Source organism: Sylvia atricapilla, chromosome 12 (genome assembly GCF_009819655.1).
Source record: "Sylvia atricapilla isolate bSylAtr1 chromosome 12, bSylAtr1.pri, whole genome shotgun sequence".
In the NCBI taxonomy this organism is placed as follows: domain Eukaryota; kingdom Metazoa; phylum Chordata; class Aves; order Passeriformes; family Sylviidae; genus Sylvia; species Sylvia atricapilla.
Window position 1 is genome coordinate 14,069,170 of NC_089151.1, and position 22,387 is coordinate 14,091,556.

At 38.1% G+C, this 22,387-nt stretch overlaps 1 protein-coding gene across 1 annotated transcript in view; it reads left to right on the top strand.

The window, feature by feature from the left end:
- The window catches only part of NETO2 (neuropilin and tolloid like 2), a 29,379-nt gene that overhangs the window by 2,581 nt on the left and 4,411 nt on the right, over window positions 1-22,387 (top strand). The window contains exons 2-7 of the mRNA XM_066327902.1: window positions 9,411-9,467; window positions 10,926-11,066; window positions 12,896-13,144; window positions 15,251-15,295; window positions 15,385-15,512; window positions 18,693-18,921. Coding sequence (XP_066183999.1) covers window positions 9,411-9,467; window positions 10,926-11,066; window positions 12,896-13,144; window positions 15,251-15,295; window positions 15,385-15,512; window positions 18,693-18,921 — 849 coding nt within the window. The remainder of the gene's footprint in view (window positions 1-9,410; window positions 9,468-10,925; window positions 11,067-12,895; window positions 13,145-15,250; window positions 15,296-15,384; window positions 15,513-18,692; window positions 18,922-22,387) is intronic.

Sequence of the window (22,387 nt, forward strand, 5' to 3'; positions counted from 1 at the left end):
TGTAACCTCTTGGAGGCCAAGAGCTTGCTGCATTTGGGCTGTTGGAAGACAAAGCCTCTGCCTCCTGCCTTCAGTTCTCAATGACATCTTAAACACGCCAGAATCATTCCCTGAGCCTGGCACAGCTTGCAAAATGCAACTGCTCTACAACAGTGAAGCACCATAACCTTCCACTTTGTGAGAGAGAAAAGCAGCTGCTTTCATAATAGGGCCATGCCCCTGTTATGCTTAGGAAGTAAATATACCTATCTGGAATTTCCTTATACCTGGTCTTCCCCCAGAATGTGTTTGCTAAGAGCTTGTTCCCATGCTTCAAATATGCTCCCTCTTTCATTTCCATATGATATTATTTGCTTAAAAAAACTGTACAAGCTGTCAGTTAAATCCTTCCTCTACATTAGTTTTGGTCTATTTCAGTTAATATATTGGATTAATTTAAAAAGCCAAAAAGATAATTCTGTAGCTTCTGACCCAATAATTCAACGAGCAGCCAGGGCTAGAACAAATTACTGCTACATGCCCTACCTTCCAGTTGACTACAGAATTATTTCTAACTTCATCAGGTTGCAAGAATGTGGACTGCTATGATTTAACTTCCTGCCATTCTGCTCAGGCTCCTCATTTGCATTTTGGCATGATTTTAACAGTTAATTTCTCACAAACAAGTAGTGTTAGGAAGTAATGGTTCCTTCCACACAAAAGCTAGAAATGATGGCTGCCTGTTTCCAAAACCAAAAGGTGTAATAATGCCACAAAAAGCTGAAAACAAGCAGAAAAAAAGGTAATTCAAAAATCTCCTAATAGTTCATTGAACTATTCATTGTTCATTGAAGCCAAAAGCAAAGGACTGACTGTAAAAGCTACAGTGACCCTAATAAAGGCAGCATCAAGTGAAGTCAGAATATTATTTTTTATTTAATAAACAGTATCTACTTTCCACCTTTTCTGCTGCACTGAAAAAAGTGAAGCCCCAAACTGCTTGCAGTGCTAAGTAGTTCTGCAGAAGTAACTCGAGTAACTGCAGAACAGGATTCAAAAAGCTGCAGTGTTAAAAACAAGGCAAGAATTTGGTGGTGTGTATTGCACTTTGCTCTTTATACACACAGAAACTTCATATTCCAAATACACCACCCTGCAGCACAACTTCAAACACATTAACTTCCCCTTTTCCTAAGACATAGTTGACCATGACTGCTAAAAGTTTTACAGAACAGGTTGGTTACAATTACATTGATATTAATAGCAAATTTCAGTGTGTAAGTCAGGTATATCTGTGTAAAGCTGGCTGTAGCCAGAGTATAGCATAACACTGGCTTGAAGCTAAAGGAGCTACTAAATTATATATCCCTATCTAATGAAAAAGTTAAGATTTTCAGCATCTTCCTTAAGGTTTAATTCACAGAGAGAGATTAGACAGAAAAATTACCTCTGAAGTTAAACTTTATAAGCTATTCATCATTTATGAAGCTGTCAAAAAGTCACAATTTAATTCACTGCAGAAATGAAGAGAACTGCTAATTGCACATATTCTAGTACATGTAGTTTATGTACAAAACCCAGTGCTAGAAGTATAACCTGTCTGGACTGAAGCAAAATTTTAGTGTCTTGGATTCAAGCTGGGGTTCTAACACTGCCAACAAGCTTGCTGCATGCCTGCCTTGTATGTTCTCATTTGGTTTTTTTAATTAATGAAGCACTTACAGCCTAGGACAACTTAAACAGCTTGCTACTTTTAAACATCTTGCTGCCTCTGTCAGCATATGACTGGCAACTGCCACCTCAAATAGTGCAAGATACTGCATTGGGGGAGTGGAAATTTTACAACAAAAATCAGCAGGTAACTTTTAATGAAAAAAAAATCCACATTTCTTTTAGATTATCTATGTGCTTCAGTCAGTTTGCTGTTATTACAAAGCTGACCCCACTATGCAGCAGGAATGGATAGCCAATATGTTAAGAAATCATTTCACAAAACCTCCTCCTTTATCACAGGGTAAAATTGATGACCACAAAGTCTCTTTTTAAGGGACTGAGAGTGAGAAGCTGGAAAAGAAGAAATTGTAGTCTCTACGTAAATTGTTTCCAGACATGACAGAAGATAGCTGAAAAGAACTTGAAGTATTAATGTCATAATAGACATTCCAGGAAAGATTTCCACTGAAAAATACAGTATATTGCTAATAAATAAGAGAAGATAAAGAGGTCTGGTATAATCTGATCGATTTTTAAGTCAAAAGTATCACTATCCAATTTCTCTAGGAATAAGTTATTTCTGGGAAAGATGTATTCAGAATAGTCATGTGCAGGAGGATTAGCTCTGTCAGCTAGAGGGAAATCATCTGAACTTGGAAGTCAGTGTACATACTTTAATAAGGTTTTTGAAACCCCTCATCAACATGGTCTGCACATGCAGTCTTCTCATCAGTCTCTTGCTGCACACAGCTTGGAGATGAAAAAAAAAAAAGGCTCTTCCATATAAAAAGGAAAGGCTCCTATTTTAAAAATGAAAGCTATCATTCTTCTGGCAGAAGTTTTGCTGGCAGACAGACCCAGGGATGGATTAAAAGTAACAGGATGTGGAGCAACTGGTAAGATGAAGCAGCCCACAGCTGCTTATACATTTCTAATGGAGGATGGGATCAGAAATGTTAAATGTTTTGAGCAAACCTAGAGGGGACTCTGTCACAGATCCATCCAAGCATGAATTGTTCTGGAGATGATTTTTATCAAAGGGACGTGGGAGAACTGCACTTACTTCCTGAATCAGTTAACCTCGTTTCTCTGCAGAAATAGAGTCCCAATTTGTTTCTCTGGCAATCTTAAAGAGAGGAATCCCTACTGGAAACAGCTGGAGTGAGATGAAACTGTTATATCTGAGAATAGACCTGAGTGCATTCAGGTATCCTGCTGGCAGCTAATGGCTAACAAGATTTGGATCTTAGAAGGCACCAGAGTCACTGTTAATAGCTGGTGAAACCCACTTCTGCTATCAAGCTTTTGTGAGAAGGATTAAAAATGTGTCGGCAGCTCCACTTGCGTGCTCTGGGTAAGACTTAAACCAGCTAAAATATGTCTTGCCTGATGCACACCTTCATCTCTGTACTTTATTCTGTGGCAATCCTGCTGTATGTTCCAATATGAAGAAACCACTGGAGCTGTTAATAGGATAAGTTGTAGGCAGTCACCTTAACTGCTCTTTGATACTCATTTTACCTATCTGCAAATGTTCTGTTGAGACCACAATAGATTAAGGAATATATACAGACTGTGAGCTATAAAAATGTTAAGGATTCAAAAACTACCACGTTTTCATCCTCAGCAACAGAACTGTTAGCCTTAAATACAGCAGCAACAGATGCAATCCAGTATTCCATTTGTCAATTAACAAACATAGCGAATGCTGGGGAGAGAGAGAAAAATCTCATGCCTTGAAATTTCCAGTGTGTGTTTCTGAGCTAAAAATGGCTTCAAACCGAAAGCAGTTAATAAGCTTTTTGAAAGAAAAGGATGTGATCATCCACACAGAATTACATGAAATTCAAAGCGTCTGGACACTTTACCTCTCTCTCTAAATTGGACAAGTTCTTTACAAGACCACCCGCCAGTCAATCACTCACTTTGAATTTGGGCAGCAACTTATCCTTGATCAGAGTACTTAAAAGCAACCAAAACATGTAATTAATGTTGGCCAGAGAATGGGATGGGATATAATAATCATAAATGTTCCCAGCACGTTAATAGCTAATATTAATATTTTGACACGTGAGTAAAAATGGATGTAAAACCTGACATACTGTGATAAGCAGTTGCTGAAAGTAATGCTAATTTTAGCACAGAGGGCAAATGAGGAGCTAGGTTTAAGATGAATACACAGAGAAGGAACCATTCCCATAAGGCAAAACAAAGTATATAATTAAAATCAGGCATTTGTTACTCTAGGCTGTATCTGCCAGAAAGAAGCAGGCGTCCTGGCAAGATTTTCCAACATGCATGACCTGTGTGTTGCCAATTACCGTCTATCTGGACTATGTGTGTACAAGGTGCTGCCTAATCCAAGGAGCAGAGCACAGAGATCCAATGAATCCTGCTTTAAGCAAAGTCTGTCATCTTTATCCCTAGGATTCTGGCTACCACTGTACTAAGAATGTGTAATGCTCTAAATGATTGAGTCTTTATTTTTAAAAATGGTGGAATGCTTCACTCGGTTTCTCAGTTGTGCCTGGCTGCTCCTCAGTTTGATATTCAGCCTGCCCTGCATGCATAGATCCCCCATTGTCATCACTGAAGACAGACACTGCTCTCAGAGCCACACAGCAAATCGAGTCTGTTGTCTCTGTGTGAAGATCCCTAGAGCATGCAGAAAGAGCAGGGGAAAGACATATCGTAGGGAGCTCAGAGCTGTACTGTATCCCATGAAATCTGAAGAATGTGTTTTGCCAGAAAGTACAAGCATATGTCAGATTTGCAGCCTAAAGCACTTGTTTTTCTAAGCAACATGCTGATTTCTCACTATTGGGTTGAGCACCCATTTACTGCAAAACTAACTATATTATTCTTGTTTGTCGAGAGAAGTAGGAGCCACACATTTGCAAACATCTCTATATATACTTCAATGCAGAAATTGCCTTATTTTTTCTTTTTTAGCTTAGATTTATTTTAAAAAATTTAACAAATGCCAACAAAGAACATCTTGACTTCTGCAAACAATGCAGAGTTTCTTGCACCGGTTCAGGACTTTCTTTTATATTATTCCATAAGCCTACCTCAACAACAGAATAGTAAGAACTTGCATTGTATGTTTAGTGTCATCACTGTTCAAAATTTATACAGCTGTCTGCAGGCTATGTGATCTAAAATATTTCATGCAAAGAAGTGAAGAAAATGAAAAATCCATTCTTTTATAAACAGAGACAGAAGCTTGCTGCATTTTCTGTATTCCTAGTTCATGCTCACACAGGTAAACTATCAGAGCTTTAAATGGTAGTACAAAAGTGCACCATAATTCATTAAATACAAGTCTATAACAAATACCAGATTCATGAATAAAAGAAGCTCCTCAATCTCTGCCTCAGTGTCAGTGCTGCTGTTGGCTTAATGATGGCCTCTTCTGCAGGGTACAGATCATGAGTGGAAGCTCACTGTAAGGTGCAGAAGCACTAACCTTTATTACATTTATCACCTAAGTATCTCTAAGTTCATAAGGTCAGTGTCCCAGAGCTCAGGATCCTCTGGTAGAATTCTCACCATGCTCCTCCAGTAAAAACAAAATACTCAGCTCTCCCCTTGAATCCCTTTGATATTCAGTGCAATCCTGCACCGTGTGTGCTGTTGCTTACATCAGCAAGCCATGTTGAAGTGGCATTTTTACTCACTGCTTGTGCTTCCTGTACCATAATAGACTGTGGAGCTAAGCCTAGACTTATCTTTCATCTACACTGAAGAACAGTCGTGTTAGAGAGATCTGTAAGAGACTTTAAAAGAGGAAAAAAGGTGCAGAAGAATACTGTGTTCCATCATAAGTTCAGGTGCATGATAACTATTTGAATTGCAGTTTATTGGAAATAACAGGATCATTCTTCATCCTTCTGGAAGTGCTACAAGACTGTTAGTGAAAGTAGTTCAGTCTCTCATGTCTGTTCTAATTGCTGTGACTGTGTCCCTGCTGCAGTACCAGGACAGTGGTTCAGCACTAGCTCTCTACTGCACCAACTTCCAGGATTTGCCTCTTCCCTAGACATCTTCCTTCTTATGGATTTGTCCAAATTAGACTTTGAGATTCAAAATTATTTTTTCTAGGAAGTAGTACGAATTTAGGACACTAGGAGATTGGTTTGTTGTTTTTAAAATGCACACAAAAATGGGTTAATGGAAACAGTCTGAAAGGTCTAAAAATATCTTGACTGATTATTTTTTTTCCTTTTCTTTTCGTCCCGAATATTGATAGACCTTGTTTGCAGCCCTTAAACTCCTGTTTGCTTTCCCACATTATACTGTGTCATGTCAATGCACTCAGTTTAAGGCAATACTACCTCAGGCAGTGCTGCCCAGTACTCTCAGGAAGAACAGGTAAGTCCTCTCCACCTTTTTGCCAGCAGTGTCACACTGATAAGGACAGCACACATGCAGACTATTTGCTTCTTTTCTTTATCGTACTGTCACCCAGGATAAAAGTAGTGCCAAAGGAAGACCCTGGAACATTTGCTACCTGGGCTACTCTGAATGCATCTTAAGGGCTGTTGAGAGCATGAGAAGAATGGGCATTGCCAGGGAAGGGCAAGAAAGAGGTGTAAGAGATGAAAACTGAAGAGGATGAAAAGGGCAGGGAACAAAGAGCAGGTGGCCCATGCTATTCCCACTCATCCATATAACATGACAAAAGGAAGACAGTAAGACAAATATTGAGCCCATATCTTCTGCAGTTGCCTGCATACCCGTGCTGCTCTGAAAGAAATCGGCACTGTTTGTTTGCATTTACACGCATACAGGCGCTGGACTATTTATAGAAACGGCACAGCTCCAGTGAAAGCCAATCAGGCTTTCTGAAGTCCTTCTAGGGAGGTCGTTTCTTCATCCACATCAGCAAGAAGGGAAATCAATGGTTAGTGTAACAGAACATCTATTCTTACATTGTTTCCATTGGTACAAACACTGAAATATACATAGATAGATGCATACTGAATTTTTTAAAAAGTGGATTGTAACAGTGGTAGCCCAGTAAAGAGCTGTACTAAACAAAGCAAACCAACAAACCCTCAATTTTTCACTGTTACTTGCATTCATTTTGTTAGTCACATGTTAATTTCACTCATATTTATCTGTGTGTTTGCTTTAAGGAAAAAAGTCCAAACTCATGTTGCATTTTGAGAAGCAGCATAAGTTACACAGAGCTTGCTCTGTCCTTGCAAAACAGAGGGTGGGCATAGCACATCTTGAAGAAAAGTGAATTCAGTAAAACATACTGACACATGATTTACACAGGATTGGGGAAACTGCCTTTACTTTAACAATAAAAGCCAGCTTTGAAGTGTTGCACCAAAACCAGTGTAGAAAAAAAAATCAAAGAAACAAGACTGACAACTTTATAACCACTGTCAAAGTTCTCTGTCAGGGACAAGTAATCTCAGGGGTACAAATGCACTGGAAGTTCATGCAGCTCATAAACTCAGATATTTCAGTGTACAGTTTAGACAGAGAAGCTGCAAAAATAAACTGTAAATAAATTTGAAATAATAGCAATCTATGTAAAGCATAGTAGAAACTAAAACCAGCTGAAAATTAATGTCAATCATATGTTAATAAAGATGGGATATTTGTTTATTTGCTTTAGACTAGTGAACATAACTGCATACCAGTAATGGATGCTAGAAGAATACTTTATTCTGAAGGAGGAATTTTCAGTCTAGGGTGAGTCAGTAATGATTAGCAGCATCTGCTTTGTATGTGGATAATGACAGATAGTATATTTTTAAGTATATTAATATTGATGAAAATGCAGAATTTTTGCAAATATGGAAATTGAAAAACTACTTAAATCTTCACCTACTCTAGCATAATCCATCCCTAAAAATCAAATAAGCTTCTAAGAACATAGCACTTGTTTGCAAGACCCATATGGTATTTTAGAAAACACCCACAGTTATGAACCTAACTTACACAGGAAAAAGCAGTTGTTGGTGAGGAGAGTTTCAGAAAGAAAATCTACTTCAATATAGAAGAGAGAAGGTAGAGAGAAGAAAAGGCAGCAGAAACATATATAATAAAACATAAATGCTAGATGGACACTTTCAGGGCCAGACTTTGATTCCTTTTATCTTTTCCCAAGATAATATATCCATGCCAGCGTTAGAGGAGCATCTGGATGAGTTGAGTCAAGATCACTCTAGTTTTCAGTCAGTGCATGCTCACTCTGGAGCTCTAAAGGGCTCAAAGTCCAACAGCAACACAGGGAAAACCACAGATGGAAAAAATGCCATTTCAACTGAGCCACTAAAATGCCTGAGCAACAAGGCAGGAAGGCTGGGAAAATAAAATGAATTTCTTGAATGTGACAATAAAATTCCTGCTGAAATCTCTTTTTTGCCCTGCAGTGCTAAGGCCATGCCTGCCTGACAAGCAGATTAAGAACATGGGGAGGGCCATACCAGGTCACATCAAAGGTCCATCCTGCTTGGTATTTTCTTTTACAGAGATATAAAAGCAGACCGAGTACAAAAGTAGAGCAAATTATATTTGCCCCAAATACATCCCAACAACTTACAGCTTAAGGGGTTTCTGAAACAGAATTTCCTACCTCCAGGATGCATTATGAATTATGTGCATTTTAAATAAAAAAGAAAAAGAAAAATCTTTGTTTCATTTGAGCACGCCACCTGCTCGCTTTGTCTGACACCCCCTGGTTCTCTACTGGCAGAGACAAGTAGCAGTTGCTCAGTTCTCCATCTCAATGATACGTGTGATTTTGTAACTTGTATGTGATCTATCCCTTCTGTCCAGGGCAGTGCAGGCCTGCTTAGTTCTGTAGGAGATGTGTCCAGAATTTCCAAAATAATCCAGGTGGAAGCAAATGAAAGATTTGAAGAGTGGTGTATTAATTTAGTCTATTTCATTCTCTTTCCCACTCCCAATAATCCCTAATAATTTGAAGTGACAAAGTTGACAGAGCATTTTAGGAAAATCTGAATATTAAGCTTGCTTTAAAATTGCTGATGGACTGTGGAATATGGAGTTTTTCATATGTGCTGTTCATACAGATGCTTCTTTGCGTGCAGGGAACGTGTAAATTTAAGGGAAAGGCCAAACGTAAAACAGGAAGGAAGGAAGGAAGGAAAGAAAGAGAGAGGCTCTTCATCTCCAGAACTTGCATCTGCCCACTTTCCACTGCCCCATCATTTGCAGAAATCACTGGTGTTGTGTGGCAGCATCACAACAAACCAGTCTCGCAATCACAAATCTGTAAAATTTATGGAGGGGTTATGACCATGCAATATCTCCTGTGGTCAGATTAATTTCTTGGAAGCTGGAGAAGTCTTTTGCACACAATATGCAAATAGAGTTTTAGGATAAATATGATTCATTGTAGCAGAGAAACATCTTGTTTCAGGGTATAAAATTTTATAGACAAGAGATACCATGTAAACTCTAGAAAATACTCTTAAAAGTCGGCTCAAACAATGAATTGCTGTTCTCATACACACTTCCTTGAGGAATCTGGAAGGACCAGTAGTGCAGATAGACAGCACTGGTTTCCTAAGTTGAAATTTTAAAGAAAACACATAAATTAATTACATTTTTTGTATGTTCTGAGTTGTTTTGGTCAGTGATGCCAGGATTTGCATGAACTGGGACTGCAGAAAATGGTCTATAACTCTGAAGAATTACTGATGTTTTTCCTGTCCAATTTCTCTCATCAGTGTTGCTTGTAACAATCCTGGTAGTGGAAGGCATTGCTGTTGCACAGAAGACACAAGGTACAATTTTAGTTTGATGATTTTTCTCTCAAAAAATGGAACACTTTTATAACTTTTAATAGAGCAATATAAGTGAAATGTTTGCATTCACATATTAATAGTTCTTGAATTACCAATATGAATTGTAGTATTTTCCGTTTTCCCCCATTTGCTGCATTTTCTCCCAAATGAACAAAGCCAGGCAGTCCCAAAGATCATGGAAGTTTCACTTTCCTAGGTAAAGTTCTACAGTTTTAGGAAAGAAAGGTGGGAAAGAAACCACCACGGAAATTCATGTTTTCTGTATCTGACAACAAGCTTTTCAAATAGTCCACCCACAAACATTTTTGATCCCTGCTGAGTGGGGAAGGAATCAATTTCACAAACCTTATTTTTTCATATGTGGGATTACCCACACTTAAGAGAGAAGAATTCCTTGAACTGCCACCTACAGAATTTCCTTGAAAAATTTCTGCAGGAGAGAGAGTTTTCACCCCCATAAATCAAAAAGCTGTCAAGATACTAGTGGAAGGTGATGTATTTTACTGGGGGCATCTAAGACCTATACCAGCATGGATGTCCTCTCACAGGTCTGCAAATTAAAACTGTGTAAATATAAAGAACACTATGAGAGTACCCTGTGAGATTCAGGAAATATCTAGCAAAAAATACATATCCTATGTCTTACTCTCTCCAGTTCTGCTGATACCAAGGAGAAGGGCCAAAGGTACTTAAGAATGCTAGAGATCACACTGTTCCCAGCCTCTTCTCTGTGGATGAGGAAATCCGAACCAAGCTCCTGTGAATGATCCAGCATGAGCCTTACTAAACTGCATAATCCCAGTCACAGAACACATTTCCCTGTACATCCAGAAGAGGAGCTTTGATCCTAAATCAGACCCTTGGCTACCAGGGCAATCTACCTATTGCTAGGAATTTTATTAAGTACTGTTGCTGTATTTAGTGTATTTGCATTATGTAATTCATTCTGTTACAAACATTCTGTATTCCAACAAATTACTGTAAATAGATACCCCACCTTGGCATATTCTGGAATCGGGGTCAAAACCAGTGAAAGCTGACAAATATTTCCAATTGTATTTACATAGGAATGGAGATGACATAACCCATAAAATAATGGTATTGGCAGCTACTGTGACTATTTCACTTAAAAGAGTAGCAAAAATCTGAACTGAGTCGGGTGAAAAAACCCAAAAAAACTCCATCTCCTTTCCAAGGATTTCTGGATATATTTGATACTCCAAAACTGTGATTTCTTTAGGATATACCCCACCACAAAATTAAAGATAAGATTTTCTTAGATAGATATTAATGAATACCCTACAAGAGGGCTTGCAACCAAAATAAATTACTTTCTTCTTTATAGACTGTGTGTCAAGCTAGAGTTTTACTTTATCAAATCTGCATGTTTGCAGAAGAAACTTATTTGATCACCTTTTTTTTTTTTTTTTGCTTAAGGTGGGCAAAATATTGGAGTGAATCGCATTCCTCCCACCCAGTGTGACAACTGGGTCCGGACCAGTAATGGAGGACATTTTTCTTCACCAAACTACCCAAACATGTACCCACCCAATCAAGAGTGCATCTATATCTTAGAAGGTACAGGCTGTATTTCTGTTTTGTTTTGTTGCAATCTTACTGTTAAATGGAAAATCTTCAACTGTTAAAACTGTCATCTTACACTGCTGTGAAGTATTGCTTGGCCGTACTGGTAATATAATGAATTCTGCAGTCGTTTACTTGAACAGGAAGCTAAATTTTCTCTCTGAAGTAATAACAGCAAATAAATAAGAAATGCAAACCTTAAGAAATTAGCTATGTAGAATACGACATAACCTCACAGCCAGGAAAAGGAACAGCATTTCTACTGTAATCTATGAAGGTATGGAATTAGTAAGATAAAAATTGTAGCTTGCTATCTTAATATCACTGATAACAGATTGCAAAAGACAAAGGCTATTTCATACCATGCTGTACTGTTCTATCTCACCAGCAGAAAACCTTTATGCTGTCCTTCATTAATAAAAAAGAGATATCTGACTGCCATGGCACTGTACTAAAAATACAAAGATTTGTTAGCACTGCTGAGGTCACTATTAAAATAATGTGATGAGGACAAAAAAATGTCATTAACTAGAATAAAACCATATTCCAATGAGAATATCTTAAAGGCTGCAAGACTTGAGATACTCCAATTATATTTCCTCTTATTAGAATGCACCCAAAACCCACTGAAGTCAGCTAAAAATATTAGTCAGGCTAATCAAGAGATTCATATCAATTAATTGAAATATTTCAAGTGTTGAGGTTTGGTGAGTTTATATTTGTGCAGCACAATAGTGGCTCACAGGTCCCTCCTTTTTGCTTGTTCCGATGCTCATCTTGGTTTTGCACCTTGCCTGCCCAAGGTTGGCCCAAGGAGCAGCCAGTGTGTCCTGCTGCAGGGCTGGGGCACAGGAGCAGCTTCCAGCTCTCCTCAGTCCTTCCACAGAAATACTGTGGGTGCCTGAGTGAGGCCCTTGGGAATTTCTAGCCAAGATCTGCTCCTTCATGCAGAGCACTGCCAACATTCACAGCAGCTCCAAATGCGTGGAGCTCGTGTGAGTGAGGCAGAAGGTCCGACGGGAGCGCTGGAGAGGTGAGAGTAAATCCTTTCGGCACTCGGGAGAAGCAGGCAGTGTGTGATTCCTCCTCAGTGCTGCCACTCCAGATCCAGCCACCAGCGGGAAGTTCACGTAGCGCGGCCGATGCCAAGAACAAGGAACACTAAAGCCATTCATACAGGAGAGAAAGTCTTGGGATCCAAAACACGGATGTGAGAGTCAGGATTTAGGGCTCTCATCCCAGTCCTCGTGTTACATGGCCACAGGCTCAGAGTCACCAACATTTGTAGCCACCTGCATATTACTGATGTATATGAAGCACTTACACTTCTCTGAATAGTCTAATAAAAGATGTCTTCTGTGAAAGGATCTACAAATTTGGACCTTATGTTTAAGAAATAAACATAAGTGAGTAGTTCTGCTTGCCTTTCTCTTTTCCGTTCTTCTCTGCATAGCTCAGTATTTTGTCCTATTTATGTATTTTGCTTTCACAGAACACTTGTTTTCATTTATATCTTAATATTTAACCTTGTTTGAATACCTTTGCATATGTGTTCATATCTGTTATATGTGCTGCATTAAATGTGATTTCTGAATTTTCAACAATTAAGATCAGCAAGCAAAAAATTTGTATGATTCTATGCAAAACTACCTCTTATAAAATAATTTTTAAAATTTTTGTAGCAGTTTGCAGATATGTTTTGAGAAGTTTCCAGTTTATTTTTTGTCTTGCTGTTTTGGAGGCCTGTCTCTTGATTGCTTCATGTCTTTGTGGTTTTTATCAAGATCTTCATTTAATATTTTGCTCAATTTTTTTGTGTCTAGCTGCTCCACGACAAAGAATTGAGTTGACCTTTGATGAACCCTATTACATAGAACCCTCATTTGAATGTCGGTTTGATCACCTGGAGGTTCGAGATGGACCTTTTGGGTTCTCCCCTCTCATTAATCGTTACTGTGGTCTGAAAAGTCCTGCACTAATTAGATCAACAGGGAGATTTATGTGGATCAAGTTTATTTCTGATGAGGAGCTGGAAGGAAAGGGATTTCAAGCAAAGTACTCATTTATACCAGGTAAAGATGTCTAAAATTCTGACTGAGTTAATGACTCTCTGCTCTCATTGAACCCTGTGGGTGTGTTTGTCCTCTCAGCCTAGAGCTGCATTTCAGCATGAGCACTTATGGAGGCACAGTGACAATGTGACAGCCACAAGTCTCAGTCCTGCTAATCCTACAGGGCACATGGCTAAAAACACTTGGGGAATCTTGACTGAAGGAAATTACAGGTCTTTAGTTTGCTAGTGAGGAAAACAGCTGAGCTTGTTCATGCTGAAGTCTTTATTTCTCTGCTTTTACTCTTTATTTCTCTACTTGTACCAGCTTCACCAGTGGTAGGAAAGGAAGGACAACTTAGCAAAGAGCTGCCTTTTCACCAGCCTCTCTTCTAGGAATGTAAGGCACTGGACAGAAACACCTGAAGCAACTTTACACTAGCACTCCAGCCAGATACAAAACATTTTAAATCTCCATTCTAAAAACCCTGAGCAAATATCTGCACAGTCTAAGCATGAGCTGTCAGTATAACTGGATTCCTTCAACCCTTGGGCTCAGACAACAGAGCTGCTCTTTGCTCAAAGTGCTGTGTAGTTCACAGGTGCAGAGGAGAGGACAATGTGCTGACAGTGCCTTTAGACAAACAAAAATTACATTTGCTCTGTGGAGCTACTTAAACCTGGCAGGGCATCCTTCTTACATGAAAATTTGACCTGATGTCCTTGTGCAATTGTCCCTGTGCTTAACTATTGTACTTCATAGATACTACACATGTAGTTATCAGCATTTTATTGTCCTGTGGGACAAAAGGCAATATACAAGTGTCAGCTCTACTACTTCAATAAATGTATACGCAAACACAACTTTTTAATGTTATCTTTACCCCTAGAGGACATGAAAACACAATTCATGATTATGTATTACTGCTTAGGGATTTAGACTCGGAAGCTTCAGATTAACATGGTGACCAGACCATTGGGAATTACATGATAAAATGTTTTCATGGGGACAGTACTTATGCATTTCTCTAAGTCCATTTCCAAAGCCATTTCATCAACATCACTTTCCAAACTAATACCATAGTTGCAGGTTGGAACTTTAAATATACATTTGAACTGTATATTATTTTCACAATAGATTGCAACAACTGAAGGACCGATATTTTTCTTTCCCTTCCTCTTTGTTTATATGAAGTGTAGTAAAATATTTTACAGTTGTGAAAATGAAAGGTAACGTGCACATACTCCTGCTTCATAAAAAATCAGCTTACAAAGAAGGTTGAAAACGTTGCAGAATTTTGCATGTAGTGATCACAGATTTTCACTGTAGCTAAATAAAAAGAGGAGGGCAAAGAAGGCACGTTCTGAACTGTGCCTGAGTCTTAAGCTCAGGACTGAGGCATTTTAGGGGAAGTGATAAACTTTATATACAGAAAAAATTATTTATACGATCACTGAGAGAGCTGAACACTGTGCCTTCATTTGGAAAAGAACTTTGTACCAAACAAGTGTGCACTTTTGCAAGAAGTAGTGCTTTCTTTGCATAGAACAACATTTCATAGACCATATCTAGAACTGTTCTACGTGTCCTGATACAAGAGACACAGATAACCCAGGGAAAACTACCTTTAGGACTGAGCAGCCTTCTTCACAGACTTTTTTAAAAGCAGTTTGCAGTTTCAAAGTGTTGATAATATTCTGCTAAGATCAGTTCAAATTGTTCAGAACTACATGGACCGGTCTGATAAAATAAATCTAAATAAGCTTTTTGCCCAGAGAAAGATCTCCTGTACTGTTGTGGAGCTCCAGTGGTTTCAGTGAAAACTGACATAGTTAAATTTAGAATATAATGTAGGAACAAAATACTGAACAGTAATTTTTGGCGTTACGCTAGAAATCTGAGCTGTCAGGATAGAATTACCTTTTTCAGATAAGGTCAGTCTTTGTGGAATAATGTTCTCATCTAAAAAAACTTTGTCTCTATATGCTCCAATTGATTCAGTAAACTTTCTGGCAATTTTTTTGGTGACATAATAAAGAATGGACATAATCTGCAGATAATACTAAAGCTGGAAGTGATTCTCAAGCACTGATAGCCCTTGTGATTCATGACTTCTTTCTATTACAGATCCTGACTTCACTTACCTAGGAGGTATTTTAAATCCCATCCCAGGTATAGTATTACAGTAACAATTTCTTTATACATGAAATTTTAAATTAATGCCATATTGCATTTGACAGCAAGGTCTATTTTCTCCCTAGACTGCCAGTTTGAGCTCTCAGGAGCTGATGGAATAGTACGTTCCAGTCAAGTAGAACAAGAAGGAAAAACAAAACCAGGACAAGCAGTTGACTGTATCTGGACAATTAAAGCCACTCCAAATGCTAAGGTGGGTTTTGTTCATATAATTCAGTATATTATGGGTTTGCATGACAGTAGCAACAGGTAATGGTCACTAACTGTGATTTACATAATGTTGTACTTCACTGAAATGAGTCATGTAGCAGTGGCTTAGGAAATCCAGAGAGAGAATTGCTTCTGAAATTAAACTTATACAAGTCCATAGTGCTGGCTTCCTATTATTTGAAGCTTCAAATATCAAATAACTGTGAGAACTGTTTAACTGTGAGAACAATTTTCAGGGGCATTTGACTTGGACCCTGGTTTTATTGGAAGACTGCAGGCAAAAATGCTGGCTGACATCTTCAGTAATTTCCAGTAAATCTCACTGCCAAAACTTAACATTTTGCCTCCAGTGGTTGTATTGGAGAATTTGGTTCTGTTCAAAGTCAACAGAACATGTGCCTTAGATTAGATTAGATTCTCCCATCTAATTCACAATCCAGCACCTTAAAACCCACTTTCATTAGCAGTCTGAGCTAAATGGAAAGGCAATGTTTGCCTTGTTAGGCACATAGCAGAATAAAATCCTATTCACAACCCCAAAATACAATAGCTAAAGCCTGAATCATATTTGTTGAATATATTGTACAGAAGAGCACATATTTTTCTCCATAGAGCATACACATCTTTAATTTTGCTTCTGCTTGCACATACATAAAAATTAAAAGATATTTTGAAGCAGTAGCTGCCAAGATGACAAACCTTCCCTCTGCTTTCTTATACACCTAACAGTTAACTAACCAGCCCTGTTAACCACCTTGCAAGAGCATTCTAAAACAGTAACCAAAGAGATGATAATAAGAGGACAAGACATGAAAGAAATCAAAAGTCCATTAATATATTTGAGCCTTTGAGGAAGTGAGTCAATTCTCAGGAGCCCTACACTAGTCTAAGTAATAGACGCAGTTCTTCCAGAAACAATAACAAACCCATTTTCTCTCTACATTGCCACTTGAGTACACCAGGTCTTGTGCTTAAGTATTTTAATAAATTATTGAATGTTGCCAGAAGGCAGAGTTATAGTTGGGTGACTCCTGAAATTAGATCATCATCTTAAATTATTGATTTAAAACACTACAGAAAAATAATTCTTAGTATTCTGACAGTGGTTTCTCAAGCTTCAATTCAGGCAGAATTATGATGATAAAATCCATTAGATCTGATACAGTGCAGTCTCTTGAGAAAAATAAGCATAGACATCTTTAATTTCCTCAATTTGATTCTGTAATAAAAATAAACTTCTAAAACTGACACAACTGTAGGAATGAAAGTACTTTTAAAATGTGTATAGCAGATAACTAGTGAATTACCTCCAGATTTCATAAAATTACCAGAATAATCAATATAATGTAAGAGTAAGGGCCTTTTATACTTGCTTAACACATTAATCCAAAGGAACTTGTGAAGAGGTGAGCACTTTTAATGGGATCATTCCTTTGTTATCATACAAATAATAGCTCTACTAAAAGTGTGCTAAATTATTTTTAGTTTCCATTGTAATTTTGTAGCAGATATATAAAGTCAATCAGTAAAAGAAAATACCCTCTCTCAGCCCAAATACTAGCAATTGCAGCTCACATCCATATTTTTGAGATAAGTCATCAATGGAGAACAGATTCTCAATGTAGCTGAGAATTTCCAGCAGTAAACCTAACCAGAACAGCAGAGAAAAAAAAAAAAAAAAAAAAGAAAATAGAAAAGAAGAAAAAATACATATGCTGAAAATCATAAAACAGTGAGGTGAAGCATGAGCTAATATGTCACAGGCTGCATCTTCAGACAGAATGTGCAAGGGAATGCAGTGCTGGCCAACCTGCCTCTGGAAGCACTGGAAAGGAAAAACCATGGGGTACAAGTGTCACCTGGCTTTCTCTTTTACCATGTTTTCAATAAAGCCTGATAGGAATGGGGAGGGGAATATCTTGTTTGTCTCTCAGAGGTGGATGGTATTGAGCTATGGCAAAGGGGCAGCAAACTGGGTTATAGAGCCCAAGTGTGGGATTCAACCTGCCCTGATCCCACCTGGGCAGGGGTCCCAGCTCCCTAGGCAGGCCCATAAAGCCCTGATGTGCAGAAGCTCGGCAGCATCCCTGGCATGGGTGGGACAGGAGGTGGGGGGCAGTGCTCACAGCCCCAGGCTGAGCCCAGGAACATGCAGGAGAGCTCATGGACAGTGAGGAGCACCCCAGCCTTCACCTGGGCACATTTCTTCTCTGGCAACACAATGGCTAGCTAAGAATTGTTAAAGTCTAAAATGGCCTTTGCAAGCATGCTTAGGTGACTTGGCTTCATAGCTCGAAAATTTCAGAGGAATTTTGAGAATTCCAATACAGCCATGGAAGAGATTCGAAAACCTTTTGATGTGTTGATGTAATTTTAACTGAATTACAATCTTGTACAAGTTTCCTGCTCCAGCAAAAGAAATTATTTACTTACTCTTTAAATACCATCTCAATCTTCTAATTTCCTTGCTGCATGTGTTTTAACACATATGCTGCCTTCTCTTGGATTAAATTTCTGCTTTTAGAAGTATTAAGATTAGCTTAAATTCATTAATTCTTCCTACACAGCCAGCTTACTTCTCTCTCGTTTCCATTTTTATTCAAATTACTCCTGACTTCATGGTTTGTGTCTTCCGTAACACAGCTATGGTTCAGTAATTAGCTTTCATTCTGAAGCAATAAATTTTAATTTCCTTATTTTACTTCAAAGCTTTTCTGACTAGACTCCTTCCTATATTTTAACATTGCTTTTATGAATTAGAAAGAAATGAAAGAGAACAGTCAAAATACTTAAAAAATTATTTCAGTGTATTTATGCATTCCTTATATCTCTTCTAGAGAAACAGGCTTCACATTTAGTAGAGCTTCTTGGGGATTCCTTCACTAAGTGTATTGCTTTGCACTGTTTTTCCAAAGGGAGCAGAAAAAAAGTAAAATTTCAAATAAAGATTGTTTTGGGGAGCAGGGAAAATTAAATGGATACCTGAGACAAATGTCAGGTAATACCCCACATGGACATCTAATGAGAAAATCTAAGTTTAAAAGTGTTGTGAATTGGGAATTACATTTACATTAAGGGGAAAAATCATCTTATTCAAGATTTGCTAAGAAAACTCCTCTCTGTATTTCTTCTCCTAAAGACATTGATTCCTCTTTTCTAACAGATCTATATGCGATTTCTGGACTATCAGATGGAGCATTCCAATGAATGCAAAAGGAACTTTGTTGCTGTGTATGATGGGAGCAGTTCCATTGAAAACCTGAAGGCCAAGTTCTGCAGCACGGTGGCCAACGATGTCACGCTGCAGACAGGGACAGGGGTGGTGCGGATGTGGGCAGATGAAGGCAGCAGGCTGAGCAGGTTCAGAATGCTCTTCACTTCCTTCGTGGATCGTAAGTAGATCTAAAAGTGCCAGTTCTCCTGGTATTGGGATGCTTCAAGTATTTTAGGGAAAGCATCAGCTGTATATTAAGCAGCAGGAATACACGAAAAAGGTTGTTTCTGTTTCCTTCACATACTAGCAAGTAAATTAGATAATTGATTTATTACATTTCTAACATGGTTCCTGAAGAAAAGCTTTCCTTCATTCTTAAAAGGTTTATTTTCCATTTGAATTCAGCAATACTGCCTTAGGCTACGTCCTTCTCACAGAGACATCCATCCTTCCCTACAAATGAGCACAGACTTATTTCGAAAAGATGTAGTGGGACTGAAGTGTGCTCTCCCACTAGCTCCCAGTTCCCTGCCAGACACCGCAACAGGCTCTTCTTAAGGCCACTCTGGATGTTCAGCAGAATAGAAAACATGTCTGATCCTGTAAAGTCTCTCTCTCCTTCCTAAACACAGCTCTATCTTCAACTGTGTCTGGAACTACACCCCCTCCAGCCAAGCTGCTCCCTTATCCTCAGCTGCATTTGGCTCTAATGGAACCCACGAGTGCTCCTTTATCAAAGCCCTGTGGTGTTGCACAACCATAGATAAGTAGTTAAATTCAAGTTTATTCAGGAAGCCTGTAATTAAAGCAGAGCTGTAAATGCCATCTGGATTTTTGTTTGGATTCCATAGCCTGGGTTAGAAATAATCTTTATTCTCATTGTAAATTAAGATGTTTCTTGAAAGCAGGGTTTTTGTGAGATTTTTTTTCTTCTAAGGGTGTTGTACCTGAATGGAATTTTGTTGCCTCACATATTTACAGAGGACAATACTGTCCACATCGCAGAACCACTGCAGTGCCGTTTATATGGCACTGAGTTCAGAACTGCAGAGCAGATCTGAGATACATGGGGAGAGCCAAATGAAATGTTCCCATTTCAGGATATCAGACCTATGCTTGTGCTAAAGGTTTTCAAAAAGTTCTGCTTGAAGAATAAATAGTGCAGATTTGCTGACAAAAATAATAACTTTTCTGACAGAACATGTCTGTAGCCAGTCCTGAAAGAGATCCTGGTCACTATCTTGCCAGAAAGGTCAAGTTACAGTAACAGGTAGATTTTATGTTCTGTTCCATAAAACAGTAAATTTTAACACAGGAGAAAAGCTACCTTTTGTAAAACAACCTTTCTCAAGTAACAGATATGTGTAAGAGAAATAGCTTCTGGCTTACTTTGAGTAAATGGTAGTAAGGAACAGTTGCATGTTTCAAACTAGTGTATTGCTTAACCTATGAGAGGCATTTAATAAGCTTTAGATATTGAGAATTTAAATAAATGGCAGTTTTAAGTACGGCTTGCAAAAATTGATAACTGCTTTTCCACTAGCTTTTATTTCAATACAATTATTAACATTGGTAATAGTGCAAGTTTTTCCAGCTTTCAATTTAGAAAATGCTATGAATTTTGCCAGGGGAATTATCTATTTATATTATAAATATTGGAGTGGGGGTTTTGTTGTTGAGTTTGGATTTCTTGGGGAGGTTGTGGGGGGGTTTTAATGCTAGAGGTTGAAACACTAAATACACCTAAAGGTAGATAACTTTCCAAATTTATGAGTTTAAAGCCACTTAAAAGTCATTGGCAGAAGAACATCTGCAAAGGTATGTGGTTATTGTTATTTACTTGAGATACTGCCTTTCTTGGACAGGGTAATTGAAAAGTATGTGGCTGAAAAGTGTTTCAAGTATTTTTATATAATCTAGTCATAAGCAATTTTTCTAACTGAAAAAAGTGAATCTGAGCTTATCTTATTTTCAGATTGTTAAGCTATCTTTCTCTTCTACCTTGGTAATGATTTGTAATTATATGAAGCCAACCATGAAAACAATCAATATTTCTGGAAAGATTTCCATAAATGAACTAATAGTGCATGACAGTCACCTAACACACACCTAGCTCTGCTTGCAGATTTGACTAAGTAATTCAGCTAACAGCAATGTGGAAAATCAATGTATTTGATTCCTGGCTTGATTCAATAGATGAGTAATGCTGGAAACAAAGAGCACTGTGAGCATTGCACCACTTTTGGGCAGCTGTTATGAGAAGAGTCCAGCTATGTCCTTGAAGTCTGGAATTGATCAACTTTTTTGACTTTTAGACTTCAAACTCCCCAAATAACGGACAAAAGGAAAACAAGTCCATTTGTTCCATCTTGATGAACTGTGAACTAAAATCATGCCCACAAAAACTTAAAGGGACTACACAAATTTGTAAATTAGACTGTGCTGTCAGATGGAGAAGCAACAGCAGAATGCATCATCCAAGAATACGGAACTGTAAAAAAATTCACCTGTTCAGGGAAATGAGAAAGGGAATACATTTACATTGTGGCATAACTGACAGAATGGGCCTGATCTTGACCTTCTGAAGGAGTGATCCTGGTTTAAAGCAGTGTTCTTCAGACTATATTACTCTCCAAACAATTAAATTCTCAACTGATTTGAACGAGGAAGTGATATGATAGCTACCATGACGTTTTGAAGCACTGAGATTACATAGACAAACTGTTCCAAAATACGCTCTGTGTTCTGTATTCATACTTGCACTACAATCAAAGCAAGTTCTAGTATGGAACTTCTTGCCAGGTTGCCAGGGTTAGGTAGTAACAGCAAATACAAAAGCTTAAAACCACTGAGTGTAGGTTAGCCAACTTCAGTGGAGTAAGCCATGGGAAAACAGTACATATTTCATTTAGGAATACAAAATCAAAATGAAAGGTTTGAATGTTCTTTTTTTCTTGGGCATAAGTCCTCTTTTTGTCATTGAGATTCTCAAGCCTAACAGAATGACTAAGTGAGAAATGCAGTGTTCAGGAGCAGTCATTCCCTCTGCTCTACGCTTTGAGTTTCCTGTTACGTTTCAGAGAATCCAGACTGCTCAAGAACACATTCTTTCTGTGAAATCAAATAGGAGAATGTCTATCACACATCTTTGCTGTTTAGTACATGTAACTGACTCCACTAATAACAGACATTTCCATCATAAAAATACCACATTGTTGAAACAAAGGGAAAACCAATTTCTTGTCCAGTGCCCTGAATTTATAAATAATTCCCCATGTATATGATACACCCTGAAAAGAATTATTACTACTTCCTAATATCTTTTTTCTTATGTCAAAGAGCTGTAAAAACTACAAAAAACATGGGGCAGCCTTCTAGTTAATTTCTTTCTTCAAATTTCTGACTATATATAAATAGATACATCAAAAGCTAAACTGTACTCTCTCAGTCCCTGCGTTAGCTCTAATAGGAGGGTCCAGGAGCTTTTGATTCACAAGAAGGAATGACTTAGATGCCTCTAGTTATTGAAATCTCTTGCTATTACTGAAACAGTCCTCCACCAGCTGAAATCTGAGTTGCCCTGAGATATTAATGGGCTCTAAAAGGCAGATGTTCAGAGACTGCTTCACAACATCTACACAGCA